We start from the raw sequence: 20,099 nt of genomic DNA on the forward strand, positions 1-20,099 counted from the left end.
CTCCTCACTCCCAGGAGTACAACTGGCTACGGCTTCCTCTCCGCTCCCACCTTTTGTTCATATGTATTTTGTACGTTCTCCAAACAGTGATGACTCCATTTACATTTCACTGTCTGACAACATGGACCAACTTCTATCCACTCATCCCAACTCTTTTCCTCATATGTGGCGACTTCAACTGTCATCATACCAGCTGGCTGGGTGTGGGTATCTCTCTCACCAGCCGGCATCTCAGCAAAGGACTGCTGCGACTAATTGGGACTGACACAATCTGTCAATTTCCTGACCCAGATCTCAGTCAATGGACTATCTTCTCTTCTAGACTTGTTTATGACTAACTTCCCTGCAAATGTCTGCTGCTCTTATTCTGCTCCAATCAGTTCTTCTGATCATGTGCTTGTTAAAGAGGATATCTCTCTGGCAATTATGGGCTGGTGCTCCTGCCTCACACCTGGCTCGGCTTCACGCTGTTGAATCCAAAGCTTTCAGAATCATTGGAATCTCCCGCGATGAAGCTATCTCTGAGGGCCTTTCACTCACTCACCGCAGGCAGGTAGGTGGTCTTTCTGTCTTCTACCGACTCCTCTCCGGCCTTGCTCCCCCAGCTCTCTCTGTGCTCTGTCCCCCAAATATTCCTACAGGTCGCACAAGATCTGCCAGCCACCCTCTGATGGTTAAACTGCCGAAATCTCGGCTCTCTGCTCACCTTCACTCGTTCATTCCTCTTTTCTCCCGCCTCTGGAACAAACTCCCACACTCACTTCAATCACACTCCTCCCTCCAGGTCTTCAAAACAGCTGTTCACCACCATCTCTTATCTTCCCCCATCCAAAACCTTGATCTTTTCTACCCCCACTAATTCACCCCAGATCCACCTTGTTTGAAATTCCAACTTCTTTCCTGGAAGTCTTGGCAGTGTCCATATGTTTTATACCTCTCCCACGCCCCCCCCCCCCCTTCCCATGCCTCCCCCCCAAAGCCCTCTCCCTCCCACAGTTCTCTCGATGTCTCCATGTCTCTCGGTCCCTGCTCTCAAATGTTGTGTTTGTGTCCTTCCCCCTCTCTCCCCATCTTGTCTACCGCTCCCGATGTTATTTGTTTTGTGTGTCTGTTTGTCTTTCTGTGTGATTAATGTTCGCTCTTTCACGAGCCTCGATCTTGTATACAAAAAAAAAAAAAAAAAATTCTCAGAGAGCCTCCTCAGCATTGACGAGTCTGGCATTGCACTCAGGCCGATGGGCATGGTCTTCAAGCAGCCATCAATCATCTTGTCTGGTCTCCCATCTCTACTGCCTCTGGCATCAACTCCTCCTGGGAATTCTTCAAAAGTAAACTGCTCTCTCTCATGCACAGATTTATGGCATCTCGTCTACAGTTGTCATCCCCTTCCTCCTGTCCATGGTACACTAAATATTGTGGTGAGGCAGTTGCCCTGAAACACCTTGCCTTTGCCTCTTGGAAGGCAAATCCAACTGAAGGCAATCTCAGTTCCTTCCACCAAGCTCGGAACAAGTGTGTGTCTACCCTCAGGAATGCCAGGAGGCACTATCTCTCCACACTCAAGAACGAACTCTCAAACCTGCCTCCTTCCTCCAAATCCTGGTGGCGTCTGGTCAAATCTGTTTCTGGTGTTTGTTCCCCCCTGCATCACCTCCCTTACCTCAAATGGCTACACAGTTGACACCACACGTGACAAAGCCGAATGCCTCAACTCTGTGTTTGCCTCAAAATCTTGCATCCCAAACCCATCTCTCTCTGTGCCCACCTTACCCAGTCGGACCCAGCTGCTCCTGGACTCTGTGTCCTTCTCTCCTGACAAGGTGGAGAAGTTTCTGTCAAACCTCGACTCTGATTCTGCATTTGGACCAGACAGCATCAGCCCAAGGGTCCTAAAACCCTGCTCTGCCGCTCATCCACACCCTCTCCCCTCCTTTGGTATCCATGGAAATCTCCATGCATGGCTTGCGGACTGCCTCTCTGGTCGTAGTCAATGTGTGGCCCTGAATGGATTTCTCTCATCTCCCCTTCCTGTACAGGCTGGAGTTCCCCAAGGCAGTGTACTGGACCCTGTGCTTTTTCTGGTCTTCATCAATGATCTCGCCGACTCTCTGGAAAATCCTCCCTGTCTCTTTGCTGATGACACCACTCTCTCCCACTCCATTCCTCATCCCTCAGATCGGCAGTCTGAAGCCTCCTCACTCTCTGCAGACCTGGACAAAATCACAAACTGGTCAAACAAGCGGAACATGTCTTTCAATCCTGACAAATCTCACACTCTCACTATGTCTCTCCGAAAAGAACGACTGGACAACCCTCCCATCAACTTTCTCAACAATCCTCTCCAAGAAGTTCTGTCACTCAAGCTTTTGGGTCTCACTATCAGCCATTATCTTCCTTGGACAAACCACTTTTCCAAGCTGGCCTCCAAAGCCAGTCGCTGACTGGGCATTATCCGTCATGCGCAGACCTTTCTTGGCATACCTGAACTCCTCACTACATACAAGGCTTTCATCTGCAGCTCAATGGAATAAGGTTCTCCCCTCTGGGCTGGTGCAACCTGCCTCACACCTAGCTCGGCTTGCGCAAGGATGACACGCAAATTCGTGAAGCGTTCCACATTTTTGAGGTGAAAGTGTGATGACGTCACCACGTCACGCGGCACGAATGCGCGCCTGTGTCGTTGGAGGTACTGACTTCTATAGGGAGGCCCCATCACCCTCCCCCATCACCCTGCCATCACCCTCCCATCACCTTGCCATCACCCTCCCATCACCCTCCCATCACCCTTTATTGGACCATTTGACTTCTATAGGGTTGGTTTTCTAAGGCTTATATCAAAAGATTAACTTATATCAAATAAGTCTTTTAAGGTGGAAACGCGATGACGTCACCGTGTCACGCGGCACGAATGATTCCATTGTGCACGCTTTCGTTTTATTTCCAAATTAAAATCTGTTTTCACTTTTGCCGTAAAAATGACATCAGTGCAGCGAGTGTGGTATCTTATTTGGTGAAATTCGGTCGATTTGAAGTGGTGAAAATAAAATGCCATCACCCTGCCATCACCCTCCCATCACCCTGCCATCACCCTGCCATCACCCTCCCATCACCCTCCCATCACCCTGCCATCACCCTCCCATCACCCTTTATTGGACCATTTGACTTCTATAGGGTTGGTTTTCTAAGGCTTATATCAAAATATCAATTTATATCAAATAAATCTTTTAAGGTGAAAGCGCGATGACGTCACCACGTCACGCGGCACGAATGCGCGCCTGTGTCGTTGGAGGTATTGACTTATATAGGGTTGGTTTTCTAAGGCTGTAGGCCGCACCTCATTTTGTCGAATAAAGTGGTATTCGGGTGGTTCCGGTATTTGGGACCGCAGGGACGGAAAGTGCAGGTACGGGGTGCTTGGCACTCCCCAGCCGGCCCGCTCTGAAGGTTCGGATCGGGACACCGGGATTCATTCCGGTCGCCCGGTCGGCCCGGAGGTGGGGGTGGGGGTGCGGGGCCTGTCACGGAACGTCAAAACAAACGGCCTGCCGGGGCCGCCCAAAAGTCAGGCGTGAGGGGCGCGTCCACTAATGGAACGCCTCTCGCTTCCCAGATCGAGGGCCACGTGGTCAGGAGAACCTCGTCCCTTCTGGTTGCCCTGCCGTCCCACCGGGAGCGCTGGCAGGGTGTACTTCAAACTAAGCTTAAGTGTCAACTGTTAAGTTCCTCCTTGCCCTCGCAAGGGAAAGGCTAGGGTCAAGCTCTTCCAAATTTCCAAACACTAGAAATCGGACGTCTCAAATTAATTAATTATTTGTTAATACATCTCAGTCGCCCGCGACCTCTCTAGCGCGGGCATCGAACCAGTTCATTTCCGGGCGACCGGGCTGAGTATCGGCACGGCCGTGGCCGAAGCCGTTGATTCCGCCGTAGCACGCTAACGCATAGGCTCGCGCATCCCCGGTCCGCCGGGGCTCCGCGGGTGTCCTACCGTGCCCGGCACTGCTGATCTCTCAAACTTCCGGGAGTAGGTGCCGGTGCCCGGGGACGGAGTTCGCTGTCTAAACATGGTAGCGCTAGGCCAGTGGGACCGCCGGGACCCACGTGCACTCACAAGTTGTTCTGCGCGTGGGCGGCAGTATCAGACTGGGGCGCCCAAACGCTCCCCGGCTAAAGTTCATCCTGAAAGCGCCCACATTGTGCGGACAAACCAAGTCAAGGGCCACGTGGTCAGGAGAACCTCGTCCCTTCCGGTCACACTGTGCCTATCGGCCGGCCTCGAAGACCGAAATTGTGACGGTGTCACCCGAAAAACTGGCGGTCGCCACGCCGCACTGCCCGCTTCCGACACGACGGCCGGGGCCTCCACCTGACCGGGCGTGGTGTTATTACCACGCCAGGTTCGGACACAAGGCTCGGACGTGCCGGCCCCCGTGCACTTTCGGCAGGTCGGGAAACGGCCGGGCCGGCGTTCATTCCCAGCCATGAGCGCCGGCCACTCGGGCAACTTGCTGTTTATTCGGGACAAAGCGTCTGGGCGGCGTTTCCTGTGTGACACCGGCGCCCAACTGAGCGTCATACCCGCCTCCGAGCAGGACAGGCGGGACGCCGTTTGCGGCCCCTCTTTGGTCGCTGCTAATGGCTCGGCCATACGCACTTTCGGCCCACGCGTCGTCACCCTCTGCTTCGGCAGCCAGCGTTTTCAATGGACTTTTGTGACCGCCTGCGTCCCCATGGCTTTGCTGGGTGCCGACTTCCTCTGCGCGCACGGGCTGCTGGTCGATGTCAAACGTCGTCGCCTTGTCAACGCCGAGACCTTCAGCTCCCTGGCGTGCACGATGAGCAGCTCCGCACCGACCGAACTGGCATGCGCCCTCCCGGCAGCGAACGAGTTCGCTCGCCTGTTAGCGGAATTCCCGGCCCTCACGCGGCCGACGTTTTCGGCCGTCGCGGTGCAGCACGGGATTGAGCACCACATACCCACTACGGGCCCGCCGTTCTACGCCAGGGCCCGCCACCTCGACCCGGCCAAGCTCGCCGTGGCCAAGGCCGAGTTCGACGCGTTGGAGCACCTCGGCATCGTGCGGCGCTCCGATAGCGCGTGGGCCTCGCCACTGCACATCGTGCCAAAGCCGGGGGGTGGATGACGCCCGTGTGGTGACTACCGCCATCTCAACGCCGCTACCACCCCCGACAGGTACCCGATCCCGCATATTCAGGACTTTTCCGCCCGTTTGGCGGGACGGGTCATCTTTTCGAAAATTGACCTGATACGGGGGTACCACCAGGTACCAGTCCGGGCGGCCGACGTCCCGAAGATGGCCGTCATCACGCCGTTCGGCCTGTTCGAATTTTTGCGGATGCCGTTTGGCCTCAAGAACGCGGCCCAGGCGTTCCAGCGCTTGATGGACGGCGTGCTGCGCGACCTGCCGTTTCTTTTCGTCTATCTGGACGATATCCTCGTCGCCAGCACGTCCCGCGCCGAGCACCTCCTCCACCTCCGAACACTGTTCGGTCGCCTCAGCCAGCACGGCTTAATTGTCAACCCGGTCAAATGCCACTTCGGCGCGACGACCGTTGACTTTTTGGGCCACCGCATCACCAAGACCGGGGCCGTGCCGCTGCCGACCAAGGTTGAGGCCATCACCACGTTCCCGCGTCCCCGTTCCATCAAATCCCTCCAAGAGTTCTTCGGCATGGTGAATTTTTATCACCGATTCGTGCCCCGCGCTGCTCAGCTCATGCGGCCCCTTTACGAGGCCCTCCGGGGCAAGCCGGCCAAGCATGACATTGTTTGGTCCGCGGCCATGGACGCGGCCTTCGCCAGCGCCAAACGGGCCCTCGCCGACACAACGCTGCTGGCTGACCCAGTGCTCAACGCGCCCATTGCCCTCACTGCGGACGCCTCCAACTACGCGGTGGGCACCGTCCATGAGCAATGGGTGGACGGGGTTTGGCAGCCACTCGCTTTTTTCAGCCGGCAACTCCGGCCGAACGAGTTAAACTACAGCACGTTCGACCGCGAGCTGCTCGGGCTATTCCTGGCCGTTCGCCATTTCCGACACCTCCTGGAGGGCCGCCCGTTCATGGCTTTCGTCGACCACAAGCCGTTGGTCTACGCAATGGCTAAGGTCACGGAGCCGTGGTCGGCCCACCAGCAGCGCCACCTCTCCGCCGTGTCGGAGTTCACCACGGACATCCGGCACGTCGCCGGCAAAGACAACGCTATGGCCGACTGTCTTTCTCGGGCCAGCGCGAACGCGGTCCACCTAGGCGTGGACTTCGCTCTCATGGCGGCCGACCAGACCACCGACGCCTCGGTGCAGGCACTCCGTGCGACGGACACGGGCCTCCGCCTGGCCGACATTCCCTTCGCGGGCACCGTCCTGCTCTGCAACGTCTCCCAGGGCCAGCCTCGCCCCATCGTGCCCGTTTCCTGGCAGCGCCGCATCTTCGCCTCCATCCACGGCCTTTCTCACCCGGGCCGGAAAGCTTCTCAGAAGCTGGTGTCGGCGCGTTTCGTCTGGCACGGCCTTCGACGAAACATCCGCGACTGGGCCAACGCCTGCACGGCCTGCCAGCGGGTCAAGGTCCACCGCCACACCCAGGCCCCGCTGGCACCTTTCGCCATGCCTGAACGGCGTTTCGACCACGTCCACGTGGACCTGGTGGGTCCCCTGCCCCCCTCGCGGGGGTTCACCCACCTGCTCACCATGGTGGACAGGACCACCAAGTGGCCGGAGGCCGTGCCCCTCGCCTCCACCACCACCGCCGACGTGGCGCAGGCGTTCATCGCCACCTGGGTCGCGCGCTTCGGCGCACCAGCGGACATCTCGTCCGACCGTGGCCCACAGTTCACGTCTGAGCTTTGGGGCGCGGTCGCCCGTTCGTTGGGGGTCACGCTGCACCGCACCACGGCCTACCACCCCCAAGCCAACGGGTTGTGCGAGCGGTTTCACCGCTCCATGAAGGCCGCACTCATGGCCGGCCTTCAGGATGACGGTTGGGCCGACCGGCTGCCATGGGTCCTTTTGGGCCTTCGCACGGCCCCCAAGGAAGACCTCCAGGCATCTGCCGCCGAGCTCGTCTACGGCCAGCCGCTCCGCGTCCCGGGCGAATTCGTGCCCGACGCTACCAGTCCCTGGTCCGCCGCTCGCCAGCGCTCGGACCTCCAGGAGGCCGCCCGACGATTTGCCCCCGTGCCGACGTCCCGCCAGGGTGGCCCCCAGTCCTACGTCCCCCCGGCGCTTCGCACAGCGGAGTACGTCTTTGTGCGTCATGACGCACACCGGGGGCCACCACGGCCGCCGTACGACGGGCCCTTCCGTGTCCTGCGACGGGGCGACAAGTCTTTCATCGTCGACTTCGGCGGCCGGCCGGACCGGATTTCTGTGGACCGCCTCAAACCGGCGCACATGGACGTCGACCGACCACCACGGTTGGCCCTTCCTCCGCGGCGAGGCCGCCCCCCGTCCACAGTTCCCCCCGCTCGACCACCCACCACCACGTCGGACCCCTCCCCACGACCCTCCAGGGGTCGCTTCGGCCGGGTCATCCGGACCCCCCTTAAATTGACCCTGCCGGTGCAGGTCGATTCTGGAGGGGCGTGTGTAGCGGTTACCGCTGGATGCACACAATCGCCTTGCACCGGCCAGAACACGGCCAGACGCGCCTCTCCCGGGCATGCCCGGACTCACTGTTCCCGGGCACGCCCGAACCTCCCGGGCACGCCCGGTCTCGTCTTTCCCGGGCATGCCCGCTCTCGCCTTTCCAGGGCTCGCCCAGAGCGTCTGGGCATGCCCGCTATCGCCTTTTCAGGGCTCGCCCAGAGCGTCCGGGCATGCCCGCTCTCGCCTTTCCAGGGCTCGCCCAGAGCGTCCGGGCATGCCCGCTATCGCCTTTCCAGGGCTCGCCCAGAGCGTCCGGGCATGCCCGCTATCGCCTTTCCAGGGCTCGCCCAGAGCGCCCGGGCACGCCCAGCCTCGACTTGCCAGGCCGCAGCCAAACACGCCCGGGCAGGTCCAGACTCGCCTTTCCAAGGCTCGCCCTTGACACCCGGGCATGCCCGGTATAGCTTTTGCCGGGCAAACTTCCCGACATAAATGTGTATATATATTGCTGCCCGATAAACGGGCTTGTCAGAATACCTGAGCTGTTTTGTTTCAATAAAGCAACTCGGACGAATTCCGTCTTTGGTCGCGTCAATTCTTTCGACTCGCGTTGGAGCGCAGTTCCTTCACTGGCATTATGTCAAATATAAGTGTTGTAGTGCATACAATATGTGGGAAGTTCAATGTTTTCCTGGAACAATATACAATATACAATATACAATATACAGCAGGCCAAGAAAAACTAATGTTTCTATTATTTCTCAATTTGTGAGTGTGGGAAGGCAATGGCAATGCACCCAGTATGACCCTTGCGAAGACACTGCTTCGGCAGCACCAATGCTCTATAAATAGAGTATGGTACAGGATTTTTATTATTAGTAGTAAGAAAAGTATTTACTTACAGATTGTCTATACTGATATATTGAAAAAATGAAACTTTTGTGTGTCTCCGTATTATTCTGAGTATCTAATTCCAATGTTTTGAATGCCTTCTTCGTCTTCCATGCCTTTATATGAAAAGAATGGTCTCCAATTTCCCTCACCGCCCACTTTTTTTCTTTATAGCAGCTACCTTTCAAGACTCTTGATAAGAAAATCAAGTGTATTCAAAAGTATAAACAATCTAACTGCTGGATTTGGCCTAGGCCTGCACTCTGCCTGTGTTCTACCACCCTCTGTGCCAGGCTCCACATCAAAGTCACATGTCGATAGAGTAAGGAACTGGACCGGATAAGAGTAAGGATAAGATAAGATAACTTAAGGATAAGAGTAAGGCAGCGTCATGCTCAATGAACACGGGCAGATGGCTGTGGCCTTTAATTTCACCTTCTTAACATGCAGCTAGGCAGTGTAAGAACGTGAATGTAAGTTCACACTTCAACATCCACTTGATAATGATCATAGAATTTGTTCTGCAGATCTTTTTGCCATGACAAGTAGCAAATTGATAAGTGGAAAATTACTGTATTCCAGATTGTCATTTTATTTTGCAGAATACAGTCTTTGCCCGCACTCTCACCATCCACCCCCCACTCCCCCCCCCCAACCCCACCCCTCAGAGTTGCCATAAATGGGACTGATGGTTCAGCTCAACAAAAATGGGAGAGTCTCAAAAGGATGCCTGTGATCTTGAGGTTACATAACTTCACCTTGCATGTCGAGTGTGTGGTAGTGAAACAGAGTGTTGCCAATTCGGTTCCCACGATTGGCTGACCACATTGAGCAAAACATTTTCCAGCCAAAGTATCACCGCAACCCAGACAGATTCCCATTACCTTAGAACCTCATCATGTATGGAACCCCCCTTTCAATATTATATATATATATATATATATATATATATATATATATATATATATATATATATATATATATATATATATATATATATACAGCCAGGCGTGGGAACTGAATTGGCAACACTTCAATGCACTTTCCAACACTTACATACATACATACAGTACACTTGCATCCAGGGTCTGCCTAGCAGGCATGTAAGACATCGGCCATTATAAAGCTCGCAGTGTTAGTGTGAGAAATCTCTGAGGATATCCCGGAGACTCAATAGCTCAGTGGGCTGTCACCGCGTAAGTGATGAGGTCCGTGGGTTTGAGTCCCTAGTTGAGTCAGATTTTTTTCACACCAGCCCCACGCAGGAATTTACTTCCTGTTTATTTTATATATATATATATATATATATATATATATATATATATATATATATATATATATATATATATATATATATATATATATATATATATATAATATAATATAAGTTATATAAAATATTCTAGAAGTTATATTTCCATTATCATAGAATATAAAGCAAAACAAAATAGTATTACAACAACAATAACATTGTGAAGTTTTACATTTAATGGAGCCCCTTGTGGTAATATCAGTGGTTATACAGCAGGAAGTTTTAATGAGGCAAATTATGAGCTAATAACTAACATAATGAACCTTATATGACTCTGAAACATGTATTGATTAACTGGTTGGGGGTAGCACTGGGGATAAAAGGAAAATGCCCACACGTGTTAAAAACACAATGGGATCACTAGTATTTGCAAATGCAAAAGGGACAACCGGCTTAATGTCCCCACTAAAAAGACTATGTGAGATAATAGAGCTTCCAAGCTGACACTACATCAAACAACACTTTAGTTGGATCTGAATATTTTTTGGATTGAATCCAAAAAAAAAAAGTGCAAATTAAAACACAATATGAATGAGCTTTACTGCCACATTTCTAATGGTGATGATGATAAAGATAATGATGATAATGATAAATAATATAATAACTAGAATGGCACTCGTAGACTGCATAGTTTGCCTCGCGTCTTCATTCTGAAAAAAAATACCATCGTTAAATGAACACGCTACTATTATGGCCCACTGTTATTTGACCCATATTTCCGTATCTTCCATGCACCCTATAATGTCACATAGTTTATTGGCATGGGTTATGAATGTCATAAATTTGATGCTTCACTCACATCATGTCATAAATCAGATATATAAAGTTTCAGATTTTTTGGATAAAACTTTCAATTCAACCAATTATGGCTGGAATGAGTTACCACTTCACTGAGTGGGAAGTGATGACATATGCCAAGTTTCCATTTTCTTTGTTGAGCAGTTTTGGAGGAAATTATGTCCCAATGTTTCCTTTAATCCAATATGACTGCCATACCATGTGACCTAAGACGTCAGAGTTAGCAATAAAATATTATGCATGGGGAGTCCCTCCTGTGGTTTAAACTTTTGCATTGATCGGACAAGTGGTTGCAGAGAAAACCATTTTTAAAGCAAATATATGCACATATAAATGGGGACACAGACACAGACACACAGCATTGCAATAGTCTCAAATCCCCTTTGGGATGAGACCAATTATAAAAATCATCACCATCATCATAAATATCATCTTGACAATTGATGTCTCAGATACTAAGAACTAAGCGCTAGTGTAAAAGACTCTAAACAGCACGGTCCTTGATTGGCTGTAGGACAACTGCGATCAGGTGATTGCTTCGCAAGTCACACCCCTTGTCGCGTAAATGTTTAACTCAGCTGCTTACCCCTTCCGAAGGAGATGCCACCCAACCAAGGCCCTCTTGGGCTGTTTTTGAGTCGAGCAAGTTCACTGCAAGGCAAGAACAAATGTGCAGTGACTTTTATGACTAATGATATATGAATGGCTTTTCATCATTAAAGTTTATTGGTTACAACATCATTTCATTATTCTGAAATTCTTATGATCACAGTATTGAGAACTTTTGAGAACTTTGAGAGAATTGAGAACAGAGAGAAAGAATTGAGTATTGAGTGATGAGAACAAAAACAGTATTGTGGAATTTATCAATTCTGAGATATTTTGATTCAGCAGCTTTGTGTCAAACTCAAATCTGATCTTTAGTCCACATATTGCACATCATCAAGAATGAATACAGTAAGACCTAAGGGAAGCCACTTATATGGTAGCGTGGAATTGCAGGGTGTAAAAAAACCATCACTGCTTGAATTGCAATTGCTGTGAATGCGACATCATCTCGATTGATCTAGGTTGACCTATCATGTAGGCTGACCCATTATTTGGGCAAAGAGAGTGCAGCTCAGCCGATAAAGGCAGTGTGAGGCTACCCTGTAAAGACAGGCGCTTCCCATGGGTTATTGCGAATAAATAGAGATTTTTTTTTTTTTAAAGAAAGATCCTAAGGGAAATGAAATAAAACTAAGAACACATAATGATTGGAAACAAGACCAACAAAACTGTGAAAAAGAGGAATTCAGTGGAGCAGAACTGAATGTGAGATTGTGCGTGAGCGTGCGAAACAAAAACACACCTCCCCAGCACAATCATAGGCTATAAGTTCATGAATCACGAATTACATTAGCTAAAAATACATTACATTTTTCCTGAATTTGTAAGGTAAGCAATGGCAAAATAAAGTATTCAAAAGGAACAAACAAAGGGGCATTTAAATGAGCACACCGAACTGCACCTCAGACCCTCACTGTTCAGCCAGTGGCACCTCAACCTGACAAAAAGTGAAACTCCCAAGAAAAAAAAGAGAAGGAAAACATCATAGATGTGATGTGGAATTAAACCATAAATGTTTAGAGAGTGGTGTGGCATGCTGGGTCCAGAGACAATTTGAAGTTTAGGAAATGCCCTTTGCTGACCTTATCCTGGACTGTCATTTAATTATACAGAAGGCCCTGCTAAGCACACGGCCTATAGTCCAAGCTTTCTACGTTTGTTCCGTCGAACTGAGATGGGTGAGACGGGCCGAAGGGTGATCGCAAACAGCTCTTGCAGCTGTTGAGTCCCTGAGCCAGATGGATGGCGAGTGCTCGCAACAACTCTGTACAGTCATGAGCATGCACCTTGCGTGACACACGGACATGATAGTTTCATACAAGGACCGTGTTCACAATTTGCACGATCGTTACATGTTAGAAACCATGACGTCTAGAAGTGGGCATACTGGTTGGTTTCCTAACAAAGCCTTCAATTCGTACCATATAGTACGATCCCAAACACCAATATTTTTTCCGTGTGTTTTTGGGGATTTTGCACGAAAAGGATTATGAAATTTTGATTCAGTACTGTGTGACCCCGACAAAATAAACATCATTTTACTCTGCCCATTGTCAAAATAACAACATCCCAACATCCTTGCTCATAATCCCATCTCGCCAAAATGCAACACTCCGTGACACCTTGTGCAGCCAGGAATCATGCCTGCGGCCACACGGGCAGCATCACAAAGCATCCATTCTGTGGGTATTCTCAACCACTATCATGAAAATGTTGAAATGAGCCTCCTACACACTCGACCTGCTTGTGAGTTAAAAAGAAAAAAAAATTGCTTCGTATGCTACAAATCAAAAGAACAGAGATCCCGGCCATGTCTCAGCTCAGTCAAGGCAAGGGTGGCGGTGTGAATGTGCGTTGGGCTGCAACCGATCAAATCTGTATCTTCTGTAACACGGTTCGTTCTGCCTCTCTCGGTCCATATTAGAAATCCTCTACAGTAATTGCAACTGTAGAAAGACAAGCAATTCACCTTTGTCCTGAAATTATAGTTCAACATCGCCTAGTGGTATTATACTTCTGCGGAACCAGCGATAGCTTGGTATACTCAGTATCCGATGTCGACGAGAGAATTTGTGTATATTTACTATTTCTGAGATGTCAAAGTATCTGAAAGACTCATCCAGTCAAAATTGCAATTCGTGTAAAACTTATCAAGGACCTACGGATGTGAGTATAAGAAGGAAACATTTTGATCCCACACTCCATGTGGTCATATTCCTCTTTGAAACTGTGCTCATTGAGCACAGTTTGCAATGTGAATCACCATTCATGGTTAAAAGCATAAGCACAACAACTTAAAAAAAACAGGAAAAGTGTAAGGTAATTCCATATTCTTTTATGGAACACCAAGCTGCCCCAACGACATCATTTAACGTCAACCATATCTAACATCCTCTTTTTCACCCAAAACTTATTTTCATTAATTGCTATGCAAACAGACCCACGCCACCCCTTTTCACCACCTTATCGAGTTTAAAAATTAATATTTCATCATCTATACATAAATCGGTTCAGCAATGACACGGCTAAACTGAAATGTCGTGCAGAGTACAATCATCCATTCGGTCCAGATCCACATCCACATCGAGAGTGTTGCTTTCCAGAATTTGGAAGGGGAGAGAAACATTTTGGTGCACAACATGCCACCTGGGGGAGGTATAGGCTAATTCAGCAAAGGAAAAAAGAAGTATTGGTAAGATAAATAATATATAATTTATTATGAGAATAAAGTGAGTGGTGTGTGTCATTGCTCATCAGGCCCATTCTATAGTGCTGTGCAGGTTAAACGTTTACAAAAGCCGAGAGACCTAATGGATCCTGCGACTGGCATCCTTGGCCGTGTTCTGTCCCATTCCAACCTTAAATCCTCTAACTCCAGGGTTCATAGGAGTGCAAACACAGCTACATCAGCGCTTTCCATGAGGATCCGTGCAGCATCGTGCACCTCGGGCAATTCAAATCACCCTGTTTAGAAATCCCCAATCCTGTTGTTTGCACCCACTGTGTTTATCCACATCAGGATGCTGCTTCCTACTGTGAGAACATTTTAAGAAAAAAATTCACAAGGAAATGATTCCGAGGTGATACTGACCAGGAGTAGACATCCCTACAATGGCAATGCGTCTGAGGCAATACCGACCCCAGAGACATCACCACACTGACAATGTCTCAAGCAACACAGACCACAAGGAAGCATCCCCACACCGACAATGCGTTGAAAGCAATACCAACCACAAGGAGATGTCTACATGTGAATATGTTTGAAAAAATACGGACCCATAAGAAACATCCCCACACTGAAAATGTGTCCAAGGCAATACCGACCTCTAGTTGACATACCCATATTGACAGTGTGTTTGAATCTGGGCTTTAGCACCCAGCTGCGGAGCAAAGGCCCCAAAGGCTCTTTACGCCCCCCGGAGGCCGCGACCCGGCGAGACTGCGACCAGAGGCGCTTATTAGGCTGTGGAGCGCAGAGGCGTGGAGGTCAAAAGCGCCCCGGTAGCAGGGACACTCCACTCGATGACCCCGAGCGCCTCAAAGCGATAACGAAAAATAAGATGTGCCGTTTGCTCCGCACACACAATGCGTTTTACATCCTCTGTTGGCTGTGATGTGCGGATTGTAAATGACGGGGTAGGGTTTTTTTCCACCTCTGAGATTTTTACCAAAAGAGTGTTCACCCAACAGGGTGATGCTTTTATGGTCCATCACATCGTTCTGCTGGAACAAGCACAAAAGGACACCATGCGGAGACCGGAATGCAAGAGCATCTGCTGCGAAGCCATTTACCGACAAGGTTAATGCGAGAAAGGAGTATGAAGAGCGTCGAGAGGAGCTATGCTGGGAGGACTCTCCTGCCTCGGAAGGCAATCTGGCATCGGAAGACAATCTGGGTTGGGCTACAAGAGACTGGAATGATAATTCAACCACCATGGTTCACAACCCAAAGCAGAGATCATTCGTATTTTATTAAAATTTATTTTAATTATTATATTTTCTTATTTTACAATCGATGAATTTTTGTGGTATCGGTGGAAGTTTTGAGTCTCTTGCTCGTGATGGCCAAACTGCAGAGAAAACTCCTTTTGTCACTTTCACTTGGCATGTTTGGAGACTCGTCGCTGAACCGTGTTTCGTGTCCCCGGAGCTCCCGTGACAGTTAGTAAGCTTGGTATAGATGGAATGGAGTGTTATTAAACCCAGTATAGACGGTACTGAATGCTGGCTAGGTTGGTATGAGGGAGTGGGGAGCGGAGAGGGGATGTTCATAACCTCAGTATAGGGGGAATGGGGCGGTTAGTAAGCTCGGGTTACAGGGATAATTGTGTTTGAGCAAGCTCTCAGTATGGGTGAATGGAGCGTTACTGAAATTATTGTAGGGGAAATGGAGTGTTGCTAAAATCGGAATGAGAGCGAATGAGGCGGTTAGTAAGTTCGCAGTATAGAGTTGAACGAGGCTAGTTAGCTTGGTATAAGGAAAATTGAGGGCTTTTATGCTCTCTGTATGGGGTATTGAGTCCTACTAAACTTGGTCTAGGAGGAACGGAATGTTAGTATCATCGATATAGGGGAATGGGGTTGTTGGTACATTTGGGGTAGAGAGGGGATCAAGTGCTAGTAATCTCATGGTATGGAGTGAATCGAGTGCTAGTAAGCCCAGTATAACATAAATGAAGTGCTATTAAGCTCTCGGTGTGGGGCAATGGAGTGTGTTATTAAGCTCGGAATAGGAGGAATGGAGCGTTGGTATCCTGGGAATCGGAGGAATGGGGCGGTTAGTAAGCTCACAGAATAGGGGGTTCAAGTGCCAATGATCTCACGGTAAAGAGTGAAAATAGTACTAGTAAGCTCGGTATAAGGAACATGGAGTGCCGTTAAGCTCTCGTTATGGGGAAATGGAGTGTTCTTAACTTGATATAGGGGGAATGGAGAGATTAGTGAACTCGGTGACGGGGGAAATGGGTGCTGGTAAACTCTCGTTATGGGGAAATGGGTGCTGGTATACTCTCGTTATGGGGAAATGGGTGCTGGTAGACTGTCGTTATGGGAAAATAGGTGCTGGTAAACTCTCGTTATGGGGAAATGGGTGCTGGTAAACTCTCGTTATGGGGAAATTGGTGCTGGTAAACTCTCGTTATGGGGAAATGGGTGCTGGTAAACTCTCGTTATGGGGAAATGGGTGCTGGTATACTCTCGTTATGGGGAAATTGGTGCTGGTAAACTCTCGTTATGGGGAAATGGGTGCTGGTAAACTCTCGTTATGGAAAAATGGGTGCTGGTAGACTGTCGTTATGGGAAAATAGGTGCTGGTAAACTCTCGTTATGGGGAAATGGGTGCAGGTAAACTCTCGTTATGGGGAAATGGGTGCTGGTAAACTCTCATTATGGGGAAATGGGTGCTGGTAAACTCTCGTTATGGGAAAATGGGTGCTGGTAAACTCTCGTTATGGGAAATGGGTGCAGGTAAACTCTCGTTATGGGGAAATGGGTGCTGGTAAACTCTCATTATGGGGAAATGGGTGCTGGTAAACTCTCGTTATGGGAAAATGGGTGCTGGTAAACTCTCGTTATGGGAAATGGGTGCAGGTAAACTTTCGTTATGGGAAAATGGGTGCTGGTAAACTCTCGTTATGGGGAAATTGGTGCTGGTAAACTCTCGTTATGGGGAAATGGGTGCTGGTAAACTCGTTATGGGGAAATGGGTGCTGGTAAACTCCCGTTATGGGGGAAATGGGTGCTGGTAAACTCTCGTTATGGGGAAATGGGTGCTGGTAAACTCTCGTTATGGGGAAATTGGTGCTGGTAAACTCTCGTTATGGGGAAATGGGTGCTGGTAAACTCTCGTTATGGAAAAATGGGTGCTGGTAGACTGTCGTTATGGGAAAATAGGTGCTGGTAAACTCTCGTTATGGGGAAATGGGTGCAGGTAAACTCTCGTTATGGGGAAATGGGTGCTGGTAAACTCTCATTATGGGGAAATGGGTGCTGGTAAACTCTCGTTATGGGAAAATGGGTGCTGGTAAACTCTCGTTATGGGAAATGGGTGCAGGTAAACTCTCGTTATGGGGAAATGGGTGCTGGTAAACTCTCATTATGGGGAAATGGGTGCTGGTAAACTCTCGTTATGGGAAAATGGGTGCTGGTAAACTCTCGTTATGGGAAATGGGTGCAGGTAAACTTTCGTTATGGGAAAATGGGTGCTGGTAAACTCTCGTTATGGGGAAATTGGTGCTGGTAAACTCTCGTTATGGGGAAATGGGTGCTGGTAAACTCGTTATGGGGAAATGGGTGCTGGTAAACTCCCGTTATGGGGGAAATGGGTGCTGGTAAACTCTCGTTATGGGGAAATGGGTGCTGGTAAACTCTCGTTATGGGGAAATGGGTGCTGGTAAACTCTCATTATGGGGAAATGGGTGCTGGTAAACTCTCGTTATGGGAAAATGGGTGCTGGTAAACTCTCGTTATGGGAAATGGGTGCTGGTAAACTCTTATGGGGAAATGTGTGCTAGTAAATGCTCATTATGGGAAAATGGGTGCTGGTAAACTCTCGTTATGGGGAAATGAGTGCTAGTAAACTCGTTATTGGGAAATGAGTGCGAGTGAACTCTTGTCATGGGGGAATGTATTGTTATTAAACTCGGTAAAGAGGGAATGGGGTGATAAATGGTAACCTCAGTGAAGGGGAAATGTGTGCTAGTAAACTCACTTTATGGGGAAATAGGGTGTTATTAAACTTTGGTAAAGGGAGAAAGGAGGGAATAGTAAACTTGGTGAAAGGATAAATGGGTGGTGGTAAACTCTTGCTATGGGGAAATGGGTGCTGGTAAACTCTCGTTATGGGGAAATGGGTGCTGGTAAACTCTTGTTATGGGGAAATGGGTGCTGGTAAACTCTCTATGGGGAAATGAGTGATAGTAAATGCTCGTTATGGGGAAAAGGGTACTGGTAAACTCTCGTTATGGCGAAATGAGTGCTCGTAAATGCTCGTTATGGGGAAATTAATAGTGAACTCAGAGAAGGGGGAAATGGGTGCTAGTAAACTGTCGTTGTGGGGTAATTGAGTGTTATTAAACTCAGTATAGATGTAATGGCTTGTTGCTAAAATTGGTATAGAGGGAATGGAGTGTTATTGAAGTCGGTATAGTGTAAGAGTTTTATTAAACTCGGCATAGAGGGAATGGAGTGTTATTATAACTCAGTAAAGGGCAATGGAGTGTTATTACACTTGATATAGAGGGAATGGAGTGTTATTAAACTCAGTATCGGGTAATTTTGTGTTATTAACCTCGGTATAGAGGGAATGGAGCGTTATTAAAGTCGGTAGAGCGCAAGTGTTATTAAGCTCGGTATAGAGGGAATGGACTGTTATTATAACTCAGTAAAGGGCAATGGAGTGTTATTACACTTGGTATAGAGGGAATGGAGTGTTATTAAAACTCAGCATAGGGTATTGGAGTGTTATTAAAGTCGGGATAGAGGGAATGGAGTGTTATTAACCTTGGTATAGGAGGGGATATAATGTTATTAAAACTCAGTATATGGTAATGGAGTGTTATTAAAACTCAGTGTAGGGTAATGGAGTTATTAAAACTCAGTACATGGTAATGGAGTGTTATTAAAACTCAGTATATGGTAATGGAGTGTTATTAAAACTCCATATATGGTAATGGAGTGTTATTAAAACTCAGTATAGGGCAATGGAGTGTTATTAAAGTCGGTCGAGAGGGAATGGAGTGTTATTAAAGTCGGTAACGTGTGATGGAGTGTTATTAAACTCGGTCGAGAGGGAATGGAGTGTTATTAAAACTCAGTATAGGGTAATGGAGTGTTATTAAAACTCAGTATAGGGCAATTGAGTGTTATTAAACTCGGTCGAGAGGGAATAGAGTATTATTAAAACTCAGTATAGGGTAATGGAGTGTTATTAAAACTCAGTATAGGGCAATGGAGTGTTATTAAACTCGGTCGAGAGGGAATAGAGTGTTATTAAAACTCAGTATAGGGTAATGGGAGTGTTCACTGCGCACATCCTCAGTACGTCTCCAATCCTGAAACAAGCGGAGGGGAGCGATGTTCCATGTTCGGTCGATTCATCACCAGGAGCGTGTGCACCTTCAAACCGGTCAGAGGGGACAACGCGCACGAATGAACTTTGTCGGGGTTACCGAATGAACATGGTGTCTTGCCCGTGAAAGGCAGCGTCGAAGGGCTGCAAGTATAACTTCACGGTGCACCGAGTCAAAAGTATTTGAGTTTGAGAAAGTTAAGACTAGCGCGCCTTATACTTATACGGACTAAAGGACCGAAAGACCGTCCACCGTCTCACCTTGAGTGCAGAAAGCTTGAGAGCACAGAGCAAGGAAAGTCCCCAGCACGGTGATGACCTCGACTCCCGGGAAGTCCATCGCGGTTCGCCAAAAGAGTGCGCAATGCACGGCGTTTGAGCGCCGGGAGCGGGAAGAATCGCGAGGAGCTCGGCGAGGAGCTGCCGACGAGCGCATCGAGCGTTCCGAGCGCACGGACGCCCGTTCGCCCACCCGTTCGCCCGGTCCCGGCCGCCTGCAGGCAGGCACTGCCTCCCCCCCGTCACTCCCCATCAATCTTAACTTCAGAGGAATCGCGGCGAGCGCGTGTTGAAAGGGGCGGGGAAAGCGCAGGGAATGAGGAGGCGGGGCCTAGTAGAGAGGCGAACACGCACCGAAAGGGGTGGAGAGAGCGTGAGGAAGGGGCGGGGCTTGGGGATTTGAGTGCGAATTGAAAGGGACGGGGCTTCGACGAGAGAAACACGCGTATTGAAATGGAAGGAGAGTGCGGGGATGGAGAGGTTGTGCTTGGATGAGAGGGGCGCGCACGTTGAAGGGGGCGGTGAGAACCAATGT

The 20,099-nt window shown here is 49.2% G+C and overlaps 1 protein-coding gene across 1 annotated transcript in view; it reads right to left on the reverse strand.

Annotated features, from left to right (window-relative positions):
- LOC137417476 (ephrin type-A receptor 4) overlaps nucleotides 1–19,825 on the reverse strand; it is a 137,636-nt gene extending 117,811 nt beyond the window's left edge. Inside the window, exons 1-2 of the mRNA XM_078780090.1 lie at nucleotides 19,547–19,825; nucleotides 11,195–11,259 (exon numbers count right to left, since the gene is read on the reverse strand). Coding sequence (XP_078636216.1) covers nucleotides 11,195–11,259; nucleotides 19,547–19,817 — 336 coding nt within the window. The 5' untranslated portion in view covers nucleotides 19,818–19,825. The remainder of the gene's footprint in view (nucleotides 1–11,194; nucleotides 11,260–19,546) is intronic.
- Between the last annotated feature and the right edge of the window lie 274 nt (nucleotides 19,826–20,099).

The sequence above is a fragment of the Myxine glutinosa genome, chromosome 6, assembly GCF_964187855.1.
Source record: "Myxine glutinosa chromosome 6, kmMyxGlut1.1, whole genome shotgun sequence".
Classification (NCBI taxonomy): Eukaryota; Metazoa; Chordata; class Myxini; order Myxiniformes; family Myxinidae; genus Myxine; species Myxine glutinosa.